Source organism: Setaria viridis, chromosome 2, assembly GCF_005286985.2.
Source record: "Setaria viridis chromosome 2, Setaria_viridis_v4.0, whole genome shotgun sequence".
NCBI lineage: Eukaryota > Viridiplantae > Streptophyta > Magnoliopsida > Poales > Poaceae > Setaria > Setaria viridis.
The window spans coordinates 38,026,004-38,042,486 of record NC_048264.2 but is presented as its reverse complement, the minus strand read 5'-3'; the positions used below and the strand labels follow the sequence as shown (position 1 = coordinate 38,042,486).

Here is a 16,483-nt window from a genome sequence, read left to right as displayed (position 1 = left end):
ACCTATAAGTTTTGGGCAATGTTTACCCCTGCTTGTGGGGTTTGTACAGCTGAATAATGTTGAGATTGTTGTTTTGCTTTGTACCTGTAAGATGTATCTGTATGTATGCATTGGGATTGTGAACAGACTGGATCAGTACAAATTGTTGCTTGTATCATTATTATATATATGCCAGACAAACTCAAGGCTCTAACTCTATGAGCAGCCAGCTGGAAAATAATTTTGTTCAGCGATATCACCATGCTGCTCATACACTGGGCGCGGACAGCGATGGCGGGAAGCCGAAGTACTGCCAGCAACACTACCCGGCGCACTGTGCCTGGCAGATCTTCTCCAGCTGGAAGCTTTTGACGTCGATTTTGAACAGCTCGGCGTCCCTGACGCGGTAGCTCGCCATGAACGCCGGCTTCTCCTCGCTGACCTCGAGGATTAAGCACCCGTTGGCGGTTGGCCGTGCCCCGGAGGCAGAACGGCCGGTGGTACGCCGCCAGCCACGACAGCGGGATCGTGTTCTCCAGCCACCACCACGGCCCGTCGGCGTCCTGCACGATCGTGTAGTAGTGGAGATCGGCTTTGCCGCCGGGGTGGTGGAAGTCATGCGCGAACACGCCGACGTACCCGTCGGGGGCCTCAACGACGGCAACGTGCTCCTCCAGTAGCCGGTCGGCGAGGGGATGATGGAGAGGGCGAGCTCTGGAGGGCTAGCTGAGATGTTTTACAAGACATTATAAATAGTGCTCGCAAAAGGCTGAAAAGGGTGGGGTTAGATTGTTAAAGTGCTCGGGTTGGACTTGGTTGCAAGGATCCCAAAGATGTAGGGGGTTTTCTGAGGATTGGTCAAGACACAGGAAGACTATTAAAGATTACAGGATCTTCTAGGGGCCAAATCACAAAAGCTTGAGTCTATGGCGGATGGAGCTCAGGAACCTCGGCTTGCTGGCGCTCCGGCGGCTAGGGACTCAAGCGAGGTGGCGCAGGGGTAGAGGAGGTAGAGGGGAGCTTGTAGGGGTGCTCACCGATGGGCGGGATACGGTGCTCCGTCCAGAATTTGACCGAAGGCGGACGGGAAATGGCGGCGGCTCCGGTCTTCAAGTGGACGAGCTTCTTCGGCGACGAGATGAGGATGGTGAACGGTGGCGGGTGCGCGGGGCGATGTCCCGAAGCTCCTGGAGCTCCTAGAGTCACCAGCTTCGTCTGGTGGGCAAAGGAGGTGGCGAATACACCGGGCGAGCTTCGGCGGCGCTCGGCTCTACTCCGGCTCGGGCGGCGGCGGTGCTGCTCATGCGAGGAAGGGTGGCGGGCGATGGGAGTAGTCGCTGGGCGCGCAGGGGAGGAGGCGTCGCCCTTTATTGGGCTGCGGAACGAGGGCGGCGGCGCTGCGGACGCCAGCAGATTGCGGCGGCTGCTGGGCCCAAGTGGGTCGGGCAGGCTTGCAGCTGAAACGGAGCGGGTTGGGCCCACGGGCTTGGCCCGATAGGATAGAGAAGTTAGCTTATTTTTAGAAATAATTTCTTGTGAAAGAAAAATTCAAAAAATTCTAGATAAATCATTTAAACCATGAAAAATAGTCTGAAAATTCTGGGACACGAGGAGTCCAAATATAATATTTGGAGCTCGTGAAAAAGATTGTAGAGCCTTCTGATAAATAGATTTGGTCCTAGGAAAATGAGAATAAATTTTAGAAAAAGCTAAAAAATTCTCAGAAGAATCTGGTCGTCGTCTAAATGCATTTTAAAACATTTACACTCTATAAACACCAAGATGCATCGGTATGAATGCAACACACACAGAACAACACTATTTAATTTAGAAAAACCACCAATTATTTTTCCTATACTACATTTCCTGACAAGGAAATAAATGTTGAAAAAAATTTAAAATTATGAGAAAATTATTGTTTAATTATTCTTTTTAATCACATCCTGAAATCCAAAAATTTCAGGATGTGAGAATAACACCATGCCACTAGGTGACCGTAGGATGAGATTGCCTATGTTCATAAGCACCGCCACCGATCCAGTAGTATTCGATCTCAGTGATGGTGAGGAGCCTGCAGCAGTGTTGGTGTTGATTGTCCAGAGAACACGGCCGATAACATTGGACAAGATAGGATCAGAGGTGTTGGTCAGAACAAGGGAAGGACCTGAGGAGGAGATGGCCGGTGTTGCCCGATTAGCAACCCACACCACGGTGAGCTGGGGGATCTTGTTGTACCATATGCCAAGGTATAGCTTTCCTGAAGTGGAATTGGACAGGGAGAAGAAGCCAAAGGCGAAGTTACCACCACCAGATTTGATGGTCGTGCCGGGAAGAAGGGGCTTGCCTGGGACAAGCCGGTCATCGGAAGCACAAAAGGCCGGCAAGAGGAGAGCCACGGTACAAAACAAAATGGAACTCATGAGTGCCACCAAACTCAGAGAGACAGAAAAGGTACGCGCACAAGCTACTACTTGGTAGTACGTGTTAGATTGATCTCCTCTCTAATGGGTCCACGGCCCATTGAGCCCTTGACTCGCGCCCTGATCGGGGGCGCCCACCCTAGCATTAGGTGGTGGGCCCCTGTCACCTGCGCTATAAAAACAGAGGTGGGAGCCGGAGCGCACGGTACGAGGTTCACCGCGCCGCCATCCACCCCACTGACAAAATCCTAGACCGATCGATCATGGGGGCGTAGCAGTGACTGGAAGCACCACCGCCGCCACGCCGGCGACACAATATGACACTGCGCATCGCTGCCTAGCGCAGAGCTTCACCGACCGAACCACGGCACTGCGCGTCGCTGCCTAGCGCAGATCTTCACCGACAGAACCAGCGATGGCCGGCGGCTCTGCCGCTTCCACCCCTAGGGGTGAAGGTACCCCATCTCTCTCTCTCTCCCTCTCGGTTAACACTGGAACCCCATGAACTCAATGTTTACCCGTAATCCCGACTAATTCTACATCTAGAGATCCTAGGTTTACTCCTAACAGTATGTATAAGTAAGCTCTACACACTTGATATGCACGCAACAATGCAAAAATTCCAGATTTCAAATAGACTATAATCAATTCAAACATTCTAGTCAAAATATGTTGGTAGTTGAGATGTACACATCGAAGGAGTTGTTACCTTGTCATTTAGTGAAGACTTGTTACACTCGTCATGGGTGCATCTAGAATTGTGAAGATGTAGTACTTCGTCTATAGATTACAGAAGAATGTAGGTCATGCTAAACCATATTGCCGCCTTCAGTTAAAATTACTAATGTATTCCTGCCATCAATGAATTTAGGCTGCTGTAGAATCTACGTAGTGAAACTTTCCAATGAGTAAGTTGCGTTGCAGTTTCCTGAATTTGTGCACTATCGCATATAGCTCTCCCTAAACTAGCATTTTTACTTTGTTAACTCCCTAGATGCAATTTTAGGAAGCTTAATGTCACACCGTGCGAGTTAGGGAACTATGACATGATGATTTACTCTTGCAAATACAACTTTACTCTTGTGATTTGATTTGCTAGCTGAAGATTTGCTCCTACAGTCATACTTTTTCTTCTCACTTCAAAATTTTGGATATGCAGCTTTTGATTCAAAAGTTAGAAAAAAATCGATTAATAACATCCAAGTTTCAAGTCACTATGTTACACATTCCAATCCAAACTCCAAACTACTTTTTAGAGTTACTCTATCTCCCCTCCATGACTGTAAGAGACATTGTGTTCTTAGAGTTCACAATGTCTTCTCTCATTTGCTCCATATCACTATTTCTCTGTACAAAATATGCAGGGTGATTTGGCGTTGGTAGTGTTGTGGATCTATTCTCCAAGTTGAACACAACAGAAGACGTCAATGGCCTATCATCAGGATTTTCCTGCACACACAAGAGCCCCATGTGGATGCAAAGTGAAGCCTCATCTAGTAAACAGTTCTCAACAATACATTTGTCTACCAGATCTTTTGCTTTCCCTTCCTTCCAAAGGTTCCACGCCTGAAACAGTCACATCACACAAATTAGATTGTGTAATAGAACAGTTTAAACCATTTAATATGAAGAAACTAAAACCTAACCATATTTGCTTACATAGACTATTAGGTTTGGGTATCCTGGGACACGATCAACAGAGCTTATCTTTATACCACTCACAACCTCCAAAAGTAGGACACCAAAGCTATAGACATCAGACTTTGCAGAGAAAATGCCCTCCATTGCATACTCCGGAGCCATATAACCACTATTAAGATCATTTCGTTAGCAAAATTATGAAGATGATTTGGGTTCAATCATATGCAATTTGAGTATTTGGGAATTAAATACTACTCACTATGTCCCAACAACTCGCTTGGTATTAGCATTTTCTTGATTATCACCAAAGATCCTTGCCATACCAAAGTCAGCTATCTTGGGTCTCATCTCTGCATCTAGTAACACATTACTAGCTTTGAGATCCCTATGAACTATTGTCAATCTTGAATCATTATGGAGGTATAAAAGTCCCCTTGCAACTCCTTTGATTATCTTGAACCTTATTGGCCAATCAAGTGGTGCGTTTCTTGCGCGATCTACAATGAACAATCATGTGTCTATGAAAATGAAATTATATAATTATTCAATCGCACATTGAACTTCTGTTCAGCAGAACATACTGAAAATGATAGCATCCAAGCTTTTATTAGGTAGGTACTCATAAATCAACAGCTTTTCATCTCCCTCAACGCAGCAACCAAGAAGTCGAACCAAGTTTCTGTGTTGTAGCTTAGCAATTAGAACAACTTCATTTCTGAACTCCTGAATTCCTTGATCAGAGTCCCTACTAAGTCTTTTGATAGCAACCTCTTGACCACCTTCTAATGCCCCCTTTGTGATTAACATAGAAAAGTAAGATTGTGATATGTTCTGCAGGTTATTTAATTAGATAATGAGTCTAGGAAAAGCAAAGAAAGGAAACCTCCATCGTAAATTACCTTGTAAACTTTTCCGAAACCTCCTTGTCCAATCATAGATGTACTGGAGAAATTGTTTGTTGTGACAAGAATATCTTGGAATTTCAGAAATGGAAGTTCAAAATCATTGGTAGTTTTTTCTTCTCCAAGTTCATCTGAAGTAGTAAAACCTCCGTGCATTAGCTTCTTGTGATTTTCCGTATTTGTTTTCCTTCCTGCTCCCAAAAGTTGTTAAGAGCTTGTTAAGAGCTTGTTCCTGAGTAACTGTGATTAGTAATTAGCATATGGAAGAAAACATACCTCTGAACTTGCAGACCCATATAAGTAAAATGGAAGTGAGAACAACGGCACCTGCTAAAATTTGTAGCGCAACTTTTAGTGTGTTCCTTTTTGTCCTTTTACCTGCAAATCAGTGCAAAAACTTTTTCATATAGTTTTTAGTTTTTGTGCCGGCTCTAGTGCTGTTGAGTCGTCTCGGGTGAGGGCATGCCGAGTCGCGTATTTTCTTTTTGCTTTTTGGGCTTTGTGTTTTATTCCCTTCTTCTAATAAAAATTACAGCAAATCTCTTGCCGTTCCGTTCAAAAAAAAATATCATAAAACTGCAGAGTTCAATCTTCAGACAGGCGAACAAGTGCTATGGTCTTGCATTACACACAATAGTACCTTTTTCATTAAATAACGGCCTAGGAATTAAGAACACTCCATAAACTTGATGTTGTACGAGAAACTATTATGAATCTCAGTTCAGTATATATTCAATATATATTTGACTCCAATAATATGCATGTAGCCATACCTTGTGATCAGCTTACGGTTCAAGGATGTGAGCAGACTCCAAATTAGTTGCCACACTGTCCTATTACGTGTTGTCATGCATGATCGTAGGTCTTATTTTACATACCAGATAAATGGAACAGTCAAGTTCCGGTGGACTACAGATATATTTCTCCTTGATTTTCATGGAAAACTAACTAGTGGTGTTATTATGTTATTGTATAGTTTGGGCAATAGACCTCAGTGCTAAGATGGGATATGAAATGGTACCTGACATGCCTGCAACTCGGAGATACAGCGTCTCTTGACTCTCGGCACCAGCAGTGCTATAGGGATGTACTGCCATCATCTTCTGCGTGTCAACAAGCTGATGATCACCAATCCACAAAAGGCACCTCGTCGCATCGCCATTTGATGTGCTGCCATTCAAACTCGCATAAGCGTACGCCACACAAGAGCAATTGCCACTGCACTCAGCCGCGCATTCCTTGAAGGTCTTTCTCCCAATGCGCACAAAGTTGTCAGGCACCTTCATGTCTGGCAGCGCCAAGAAACCATCACTACATCGAAGGGGCTCCTTTCGCTGGCATCCCTGCGAGAATCTGGCATTGCTCCATTCTTCCTTGTCCACGGGCTGGAACCCATCAAGGCACTTGCAAGTTGGGGTAGCATCTGTATAGTCGCAGTAACCGGAGAGCCCGCAGTAGCCGTACCTGCTACACTCATAGTCCGGCCGCGACATTCCAAGCATTGCCCACTCTGATGAAACTCTATTATTCCAAACTCGTGATTCTAACCTGCCAGAGTAACCCATCACAATCCGCATGGGTAGTGCACCATCAGACACGGTGAAGACCATGGATATCTTATCGACAGTATCAACAAATGCTAGGTATACCACAATGCTAGTGTTCAGCTGGTAGTACTGACTAGTGATCGTGTACCCTGTCCATACTTGGCTACGCCATACTGGGTGCGAACCGTTCCAGATGAAGATCTGCGGAAATAATTTTGTCTCTCCACTGTAGGAGAAGGTGCCTGGCGAGGGGTCCTCTGGGCTTTTCCAAGAAACAAGGCGGTTGCCATCATCAGTCTTGTAGCTCCTCCATATCTTCATACCCGGGAGGAGAGTGTCAGTCGGATGGTCGAAGCTTTGCCACAGCATTGTGCCGTTCGGTGAACGGAGGATGAGATTGCCTGTATTCATAAGCACCGCCGCTGATCCGGTAGTACTCAGTTTCAGCAATTTTGAGGAGCTTGCAGCTTTGGTGGCTTTGGTTGTCCAGAGAACACGGCCTTTGACATCGGACAAGACAAGATGAGAGGTGTTGGTCAGAACAAGAGAAGGAGCTGAGGAGGAGATGGCCGGTGTTGCCCGATTAGCAACCCACACCACGGTGAGCCGGGGGATCTTGTTGTACCATATGCCAAGGTATAGCTTCTCCGGAGTGGAATTGGATGGGGAGAAGAAGCCAAAGGCGAAGTCACCGCCATCAGATACGATGGTGGTGCCGGGCAAGAGCGGCTTGCCTGGGACAAGCCGGTCATCCGAATTAGCACACAGGGCCGCCAAGAGGAGGAGAGCCATGGTGCAAACCGAAATGGAACTCACGAATGCCATTGGACTTGCTGCGGTGTCTCTGGCTCTCTGAGTGAGTTTGCTAGTCCTATCCATCAAAGCGCTAGAGTTGGTAGGAGCGCAAGCGACTACTTGTTATAGTATATATAGCAAGCTCCTGCGCGCTTGGTGTGCACGAAAGAATGCAAAATTTCCAGGTTTCTCGTAGACTATAGTGAATTCAAACATTCTAGTCAAAATATGTTGGTCGTAGTTGAGATGTACACCTCGAAAAGGGTTGTTACCACCGTACGTGGTGTTATTTTCTTAGAGAAAGTTGTCGTTTTACCTTGGCCTTATGGGTGCATGCATCCAGAAGAAGTGTGGAGATGAGGTCGTCGTCCGAAACCACAATGCCACCTTCAATCAAAATTTACTAATGCATTCCCGCCATCAACGAATTTAATTAGGCCGGCCGTCTGTAGAATCTACTTGGTCAAACTTTGCAACGAGTAAACTGCGTTGCAGCTTCCTACAAACTAATAGTGCAGTAGCATGATACCTCGCCTGGTAAAACCAAAATCTACCCGAGCATTTAACATCAATTTCTTGCATTTGTGCAGGATCACCGGCCAGACAGTCATCGCAACGTCACCAAAACACTGCGGAGGAAACCTCCTTGGAGTGACTTCATCGATATTATTGTGTATGTGTTTGATGTGTGTACTATATGTACTATATTAGACTAGTTGAGACCAAAAGTTGTTTCCTTTCTTGAGAAAAAGTAGCCCTCGAGGCGTCGTGAACCACCGGCGCTAGAATTCCATAGATGGACTGGAGCATCAGTACGTGAGTTTGAGCTTTTTACATAGAACACGCTGACAAGAAAATGGGCCCCAGGCAGAAGTCCTTGTTGGTGCTGATGCCTCGCCTCTATCCGGATTAGACTGCGGTGACCTAGCGTTTGAACACGGGGAAATCCTCGTTGACTAGCGGACATGAGTCCATACTAAGGCCTGGTAGGGCTCCTTCAGCGGCTCCTTCTAGCGAGGAGTGGACATGAGGAGTCACAGCCGGAGCTATTTTTTACAGGAGTCAAAGTCCTGCCAAACAAACTCTAACTCCGAATGCAAGTTGACCACGGATTTGGACCTTTGACCTGGGTGTTGCCGCACGAATTGGAGCTCGGTTAGACAAGTGGGCTTCTGGGTTGTTTAACTGCCACTAACGCGTGGGTGAGGCCACACATTGCAGATAAGCAACAAGAGAAAACTGGTAGGGTAATTGAGGCAAACAAACCGCCGCGCGTTTGACGTCGTAGATCACACCTAGCTTCCATACCGAAGACCAAGCTTAGCTCAGGTGGCTGCTGGCGAGGGTGTTCACCCAACCCGCCCGGGTTCGATCCCTGGGATCGGACCTAGGTGCTTCACCAGGGTTTTTCCTCAGTTTCGCTCAGGATTATTCCTGAGTTCACTAGGTACACACGCGTGCACGTAAGTGGTACTGCACGTTTCCCGTGCATTAGAGGTTTATGTCTCCCAATCTTTTCCGTAAACGTGTGTATGGACGTGCACGCGTGTAGTGTGTGTAGAGTGCGTTGGTTGCGTACGTCCTTGTTGTACCCTCCGAACAAAACCTAGCTTCCATACCGATCGAAAATTTCGAGATGATCAAAGGTTCAAGGAGGCATCGAATTTTTTTTTTGTCAAAATGTGGCGACACGGCAGAGGAGAACAGGAGAGAGTCTCAGCCAAAGCTGTGCCGCTCGCAACATTCTCTCCGTCGACGGCGCCGGGTGTCCCTCCGCCCTCATGTTCTCATCCACAGACTCATTCGGCCTCTTCTGTTGGCCGTGTCCAATCCAAAAGCGTCAGCCTCAGCCAGCAAACAGGCAAGGCGCAACGCCTTCCACCTGTTCGACAGAATGCCTGAACTGTCCAGCGGCTGGTACACTGTGTGTCTGTGTCACTAGGCGGGCTGCACCACGTTCCACCATGTATAGTGGACAGGATCGTGTTTGTGGTAGCTAACTAGCTATCCCTATCCGCGGGAACACCGTCTGTTGGTGCGGCGCAATTGATGTGCGGAAGGTGGCGTGCTTGGTATCTGTGGCATCGGCGATGCCGCGTCAAAGTGGTCAAACAGCCTACTCGGTCAGTGGGAGCGACAAGCAACGGTGGCATGGCATCCCCTGACACTCGCAAGAGGTTTCACATCTTACTTTGACAAGTAAATACTCTACGAAAGGTGGTGTTTGTAGCCTTGTAAATACTGATGGCATATTGGCATGTCTTCATTTTGTAGGCTGCAGCTGTATTATTTCCCCATTCAGTAAATAATTATGCTCTGGAAAAGGATGCGTTGTTCTGGAAGATGCTTGATTATGTCCTGATACATGCTAAGGAAGTAAGGAACCCCATGCGTTGGCTGCCCTTGTGAAACCTGAAGCATTTTGAGTAAGTCCAAAAGTTTCAATTGCCATGCCGTTTTACAAGTGCTATGTATGTTTTCTGACTTTCTGTTTCATCACTGCCATGCTTTGAGCCTCATATAGCTTTTTATCATATTTCACTCCAGACTGGGTTTGGTTTCCCACACATAATCTAGCATCGAGATTACTAGCAATGCAGTTATCTCATTGCAGCATTAAGCTTGACAAAAGGTGTACAGCTGACATGAGAAATATTTTATCGCCCATCTATGGCTGTAAGAGTCACTGTGTTCTTAGAGTTTAAGATGTCTTCACTTAATTGCTCCATGTCACTATTTCTCCGCGCGAAATATGCAGGATGATTTGGCTTTGGTAGCGCTGTGCATCCATTCTCCAAGTTGAACACAACTTTAGACATGAATGGCCTATCATCAGGATCTTCCTGAACACACAAGAGCCCCATGTGGATGCAAAGTGAGGCTTCATCTAGTAAGCAGTTCTCCACAATACACTTGTCTACCAAATCCTTTGCCTTCCCTTCCTTCCAAAGGTTCCATGCCTGAAACAATCACAGTCATTTAGATTGTATAACTCCGGAAGTTTCAAAATCCTTTACCTCAATTAAAAAAAGGTAATCATATTTGCTTACATAGACAATTAGGTTTGGGTAACCCATGATGCGATCAACAGAGCTTATCTTTATACCACTTACAACTTCCAAAAGTAACACGCCAAAGCTATAGACATCAGACTTCACAGAGAAAATACCCTCCATTGCATATTCAGGAGCCATATAACCACTGGTGAGGTTCATTTGCAAAGGTCATAAAGATGAATTTGGTTCAATCATATGTTAGTTTGAGCAATAAGTAGTGCTTACTATGTCCCAACAACTCGTGTTGTATTTGCGTTTTTCTGGTTGTCACCAAAGATTCTTGCCATACCAAAGTCTGCTATTTTGGGTCTCATCTCTGCATCTAGCAACACATTACTAGCTTTGAGATCCCTATGAACTATTGTTAATCTTGAATCATGATGGAGGTAAAGAATCCCCCTAGCAATTCCTTTGATTATCGTAAACCTTAGTGGCCAATCAAGTGCTGCATTCTGTTCACAGTCTACAAATAATAAATATGTCATGTTTATGAAGAGGATAATTTATAGCTGCTCAGATCTATATAAACTCTGGTGAAAAATGAATATGAACTGAACATACTGAAAATTACAGCATCCAAGCTTTTATTGGGCAAATACTCATAAATCAGTAGCTTTTCATCTCCCTCAACACAGCAACCAAGAAGTCGAACCAAGTTTCTGTGTTGTAGTTTGGCAATTAGAATAACTTCATTTCTGAACTCCTGTATTCCTTGGTCTGAGTCCCTACTAAGTCTTTTGATTGCAACCTCTTGACCATCTTCAAGTGTCCCCTTTGTAATTATCAAAGAAAGGTAAGATTGTGGTATGTAGTGCAGTTGCTTGATTCAAGAATTAAACTAGGAAAAGCAGAGAAAGTCCTAGCGTAAATAATTACCTTGTAGACTTTGCCGAAACCTCCTTGTCCAATCATAGATATGTTGGAAAAATTGTTTGTTGCAACAAGGATATCTTGAAATTTCAGGAATGGAAGTTCAAAATCATGGGTAGCGTTTTCTTCTCGAAGTTCTTCTGAAGAACCACCAAGCATTACCTTATTGTGAATTTCCACATTTCTTTTCCTTCCTGCTCCCAAAAGTTGGTGAGTATTTGTTCTTAAGTAACTGCAATCAGTATATAGAATGGAAAACAAACCTCTGAACTTGCAGACCCATATAAGTAAAATGGAAGTGAGGACAGTAACACCCGCTAGAATTGGTAGTATAGTTTTCACTACATTTGTATTTGTTTTTGTCCTTCCACCTTCAAAACAATGCAAAAATTATTCATATATATTTATATAGCACCAAGTTAATATCATGCAACTACAGATTTCAGTCTTCAAACAACCGAACAAGCGCTTAGTGCTACATTCTTACATTACACAGTAGTACCTTTTTGTTAAAATAATGACCAGTAAGAATTAACATGACACCTTAACTAGATGTTGCACAAGAAATTAAGATCACTGAGAAAGAAATGAAAGCTTCATATCTCGGTTCAGTATCTATTCTTGCTACACATAGATTGACCGCAATATGCATGTAGTCATATAATGATCAGCATATGGTTCTAGGGTGTGAGCAGATTCTAAAGCTAGTTACCACTGCCCTACTGTGCATGATTTCCAGTATCTATGTTTTAACCAAAATTTCCATGATCTTGGTGCCAACTTCACAAGCCAGATAAAATGAACAGAAACCAGCTGCCAACTTTCCATGACACTAGTTTTCAACTTTCCATGAACAGAAACCAGCTGCCAACTTTCCAACTTTCCATGAACAGAAACCTCTGAACTAGTTCCAGTGGTCAATAGATAGCTCCTTGATTTTCATGGAAAACTAGTGTCATGTACCTGCATATTTAGGAAAGAGACCTGGGTACTAAGATGATAGTGTGGTAAGGCCGTTAGGATAACGTGATAAGACACCATGCCACAAGTGGGAATGCCCCTGATATATAGGGGCACGTCTGCTTGGTTTATGCCTCTGATAGAAGTTCTTCTGATATGAAATGGTACCTGGCATGCCTGAAACTCGGAGATATAGCGTCTCTTGACTGTCAGCACCAGCAGTACTATAGGGAGTCACACCTATCTTCTGTGTGTCAATTAGCTGCTGGTCACCAATCCACACAAGGCACCTTGTCGGGTCATCCTTCATTATGCTGCTGTTCAAATTTGCATATGCGTAGGCCACACAAGAACAATTATTTCTGCATTCCGCTTCACACTCACTGAGGACTTTCTTCCTGATGCGTACAAACTTGTCAGGCACCTGCATACCCGGCAATGCCAAGAAACTGTCCCCACATCGCAGTGGCTTCTTTCGCCGGCAGCCCTGCTCGAACCTGCCGGTGCTCCATTCTCCCGCATCCACGGGTTCGAACCCTTCAAGGCACTGGCAAGTCGGGGTAGCCTCCGTGTAGTCACAGTAGCCAGAGAACCCACAGTAGCCGTACCTGCTACACTCGTGGCTCGGCCATGCCGTAAGCATGGTCCAATTTGATGAGTCCCTGTTCCAACTGAATATTTCTAGCCTGCCAGAGTAGCTCATCACATACCGCACATGTGGAGCACCATCGGAGACGGTGAAGACCATGGACACCTCGTCGACGGTGTCCACATATGCTATGTAGATACCAATTCTGGTGTTCGCCTGAAAGTACTGGCTGGAGACCATGTAGCCTGTCCATACAGGACTGCGCCACACTGGTTGTGAACCATTCCGGATGAAGCCCTGCGCAAACGGTTCTGCCTCTCCACTGAAGGAGAAGGCGCCCGCCGAGGGATCCTCCGGTCCAGTCCAAGAAACAAGGCGGTTGCCATCATTTGTCTTGTAGCTCCTCCGTATCTTCATGCCTGGGAGGAGAGTGTCTGCCGGGTGGTCGAAGCTCCGCCACAGCGTCGTGCCGTTTGGCGACCGAAGAATGAGGTTGCCTGTGTTCAGAAGCACTGCTACCGACCCAGTAGCATTCGACCTTGGCGATGGCGAGGAGCTTGCAGCAGCAGTGGTGGTGTTGGTTGTCCAGAGGACACGGCCATTCACATCAGACAAGACAAGATTTGAGGTGTTGGTCAGAACAAGCGAAGGAGCTGAGGAGGAGATGGCCGGTGCTTCCCGGTTAGCAACCCACACCATGGTAAGCCGAGGGATGTTGTTGTACCATATGCCGAGGTAGACCTTCTCCGGAGTGGAATTGGATGGGGAGAAGAAGCCCAGGGCGAAGTCGCCACCATCAGAGGTGATGGTGGAGCCAAGTAAGAGCGGCTTGCCTGGGACAAGCCGGTCATCGGAAGCGCACAAGGTTGGCAAGAGGAGGATAGCTGCGATCCAGATGGAAATGGAACTCATGGATGCAAAAACTTTCTGCAGTGTTAACTAGTGGAGCTCTAACTCAAAATGGCCGTCGAGATGTAGGGGAGTGTGCAACTAGCTACTGGGTACTAGACTAACATAAACTCCTGCAGCCTTGGTTCGCATAATAATATGCAGCACTTGAGCTGTACTAAACCATATATAGACTATGACATAATACAATTGCAGTTGAGCTGTACACATCGTAGCACTTGTTCCTTTGCCACCTTCAGATTGTTAAATCTGTACTTCCATCGTTGCTTACTGTGGATACCCAAATTGCCATTTTCAAGTGTTGTTAACGTACTCTCTGACACTGAGCATATGTTGTCAATTACAGGTCGCTGTGGCATCTGCGCGGCCAAACTCTAAAATGTGGGAGCATCAGACAAATTTCCAGCTCATGGCAAGCCTCACAACCCAAGGATATACTAGGACTTGGTCTGCAGGCAATAATGCAGATGTCTAGTATCTACAGTAAGCTGGTTATTGTTTCCTAGACAGCACAAATAAAACGTTGGTGGTGACATTTGAGCTGTCTATGGCCGGTAATGCAGTCATTGCCGTCAGCGTCAGGCATCAGCTTACACTTCCAGAGGGGGCTGTGATCTCATCATCTAAAAAGAATCGCCGTCTGATCTTAATTGGTTTTGAACTGGGTCATCGCGGATAAATTTAAATTTACAGCACGGGCATTTTATTTTACAGTAGAAAACAGAAGAAGAAGCTAGGTGTGGCTCCAGTCCTATATGCTTTCAACGTGAGAACTTCAAGGTTTTTCAGAAGTTGTGCCCAGCTGATTAAGCAGCCTTAAACTACGGGTACACTCATTTTCCCACGCATCATGTCCTAAAAATACCTCATAGTATAGATAGCACTTATAGTTAATTTAAGATAAAGATGGATTTTGACAATTTTATTTGTCCCCTCAATACCTAGAAAATCTTTCCCATGAAGGAAGAGACTCTGACCTTTCGATGAAAGGAAGGACGTACCGTTAGAACCATGGGTTCCAATTTCGATTTATGATTTTTCTTTTGTCTCCATCGAAAAGCAAACTTCACAAAAAATCTCTAAATTTGGAGATTTTTCGGTCATTTTTCCTCAAAATTGAATATTTAAAGTATTTAGAATGCTTATTAAAGGTTCTATAGAAATGGTATTCATAAGTTAGGCTACAGCTCAATGGTTTTCTCGTTGCCTGGCAAGGGAAATGTCCCGATTCGAAGGCTGAAAATACCAATTTTTGTTTTTTTTTCAATTCCTGTGAATTAGTTGGTCCCCATTTCCATCAGTGGTATGAAATTTGGGCAAAAACGTGCGCCAACGTTAGGAATCAACGATATATCTTCGACATCATAAGTAATCAGCAATATTGGCTGGGGCAGGGCCAATAAACTGGTGAACCGTTCAAATATTCAGTACCATTTAAATTTGTAAACAAAGAAAAGCCATGTGGGACCATCATTCGAAATGTATGGTAAAACACCTATCGATATTTTTTAGTTGAATACCAATCTTTTCTTTACACTAGGATCATGCCCGTGCGTTGCTACGGGCTACAAAATATTAATATTGCAATATGTGGGAGCATCCAACGGGACAATAATAGTGTGAAAATAAGAACAAATATTACATTACTTTAGTCAGATCATTATTTACTTTAGATGCATATATGGACTACGATACACCTTGCATATACATATTTTGTCACTACAATCAACATAGGGGTGTTTGGATACCCCCAGCTAAACTTTAGCACTAGTCACATCCAATGTACGAAATAGCGGGCTATAGTCCCGCTATAGCGGGGCTATAGCGTTTTGGAGGCACAACTGCTAAGCTACAGGTGCATAATGCTGATATGGCCGCTGCAGTCGCTATAGCGTTAAATAGCGGCGCTAAATGGCGTAGCGGCATATAGCCTGTAGCACCGCTACGACGGAATATTCAGGCGCGGGCCAAAATGCATAGGCAGGCCGATTTCTAGGCTTCCAGCACTGGTTCGGCGGCCCAATAGATCGATCGTGTATATGTGCTACTCCTGCTCTCCTTGGGAACCCTAGCACCGGAGCCTCCTCTCTGTCATTCCCATCCAAAAATCGTCACCGCCATCGGCGTCTAAATCGCCTGAGCTGAGAGACGAGACCGAGAGGTGAGAGTGTATCTCCACTTTCCTTCCGTGGCTGCTTGTGCCTGGGCCTAGGACTCTCCTCTGCTACACCTACAGATGGCAGGTCAGCAGCACGCCATCTCCTCTGCAGCTGCACCTGCACACGGCAGGTCAGCAGCACGCCATCTCCTACTTGTCTGAATGAAGTGTGTACTTGTTTGTTTTAGTAACTAAAATATTAATATTTGCCATTTGGTTATTTGATTAATACTTGTCCATGTCTTTTTGCAATCCACTAAATGGCTTAGCGCCGCTATAGCGGACGCTATAGCACTCATAGCGTTTTTGGAAGGCCTCCGCTAAGTTCCATAGCCCGCGATTTTGTACATTGGTCACATCGGATGTTTAGATACTAATTAGGAGTATTAAACATAGTCTAATTACAAAACTAATTGCACAGATGGAGTCTAATTCGCGAGACAAATCTATTAAACCTAATTAGTCCATGATTTGACAATGTGGTGCTACAGTAACCATTTGCTAATGATGGATTAATTAGCCTTAATAGATTCATCTCGCGAATTAGACTCCATCTGTGCAATTAGTTTTGTAATTAGCTCATATTTAGTCCTCCTAATTAGCATCCAAACATCCGATGTGATCCTGCTAAAGTTTAGCACCTCGTATCCAAACACC

The 16,483-nt window shown here is 45.2% G+C and overlaps 2 protein-coding genes across 2 annotated transcripts; both read right to left on the bottom strand.

Annotated features, from left to right (window-relative positions):
* Positions 1–3,465: 3,465 nt before the first annotated feature.
* On the bottom strand, positions 3,466–7,697 carry LOC117844934 (G-type lectin S-receptor-like serine/threonine-protein kinase SD1-13). The gene is made up of 7 exons (XM_034725783.2): positions 5,964–7,697; positions 5,219–5,320; positions 4,940–5,133; positions 4,622–4,832; positions 4,300–4,537; positions 4,059–4,209; positions 3,466–3,965 (listed from the first exon to the last, which is right to left on the bottom strand). The coding sequence occupies exons 1-7, from the start codon at positions 7,366–7,368 to the stop codon at positions 3,663–3,665; spliced, it is 2,604 nt and encodes an 867-aa protein (XP_034581674.2). The 5' UTR covers positions 7,369–7,697; the 3' UTR covers positions 3,466–3,662.
* Positions 7,698–9,792: 2,095 nt separating this feature from the next.
* LOC117842549 (G-type lectin S-receptor-like serine/threonine-protein kinase B120) lies at positions 9,793–13,792 on the bottom strand. Its single transcript, XM_034723022.1, has 7 exons — positions 12,339–13,792; positions 11,474–11,581; positions 11,217–11,404; positions 10,902–11,112; positions 10,566–10,803; positions 10,335–10,485; positions 9,793–10,244 (listed from the first exon to the last, which is right to left on the bottom strand). Exons 1-7 carry the CDS (start codon positions 13,669–13,671, stop codon positions 9,942–9,944), a joined length of 2,532 nt encoding a protein of 843 aa, XP_034578913.1. The 5' UTR covers positions 13,672–13,792; the 3' UTR covers positions 9,793–9,941.
* Positions 13,793–16,483: the final 2,691 nt, after the last annotated feature.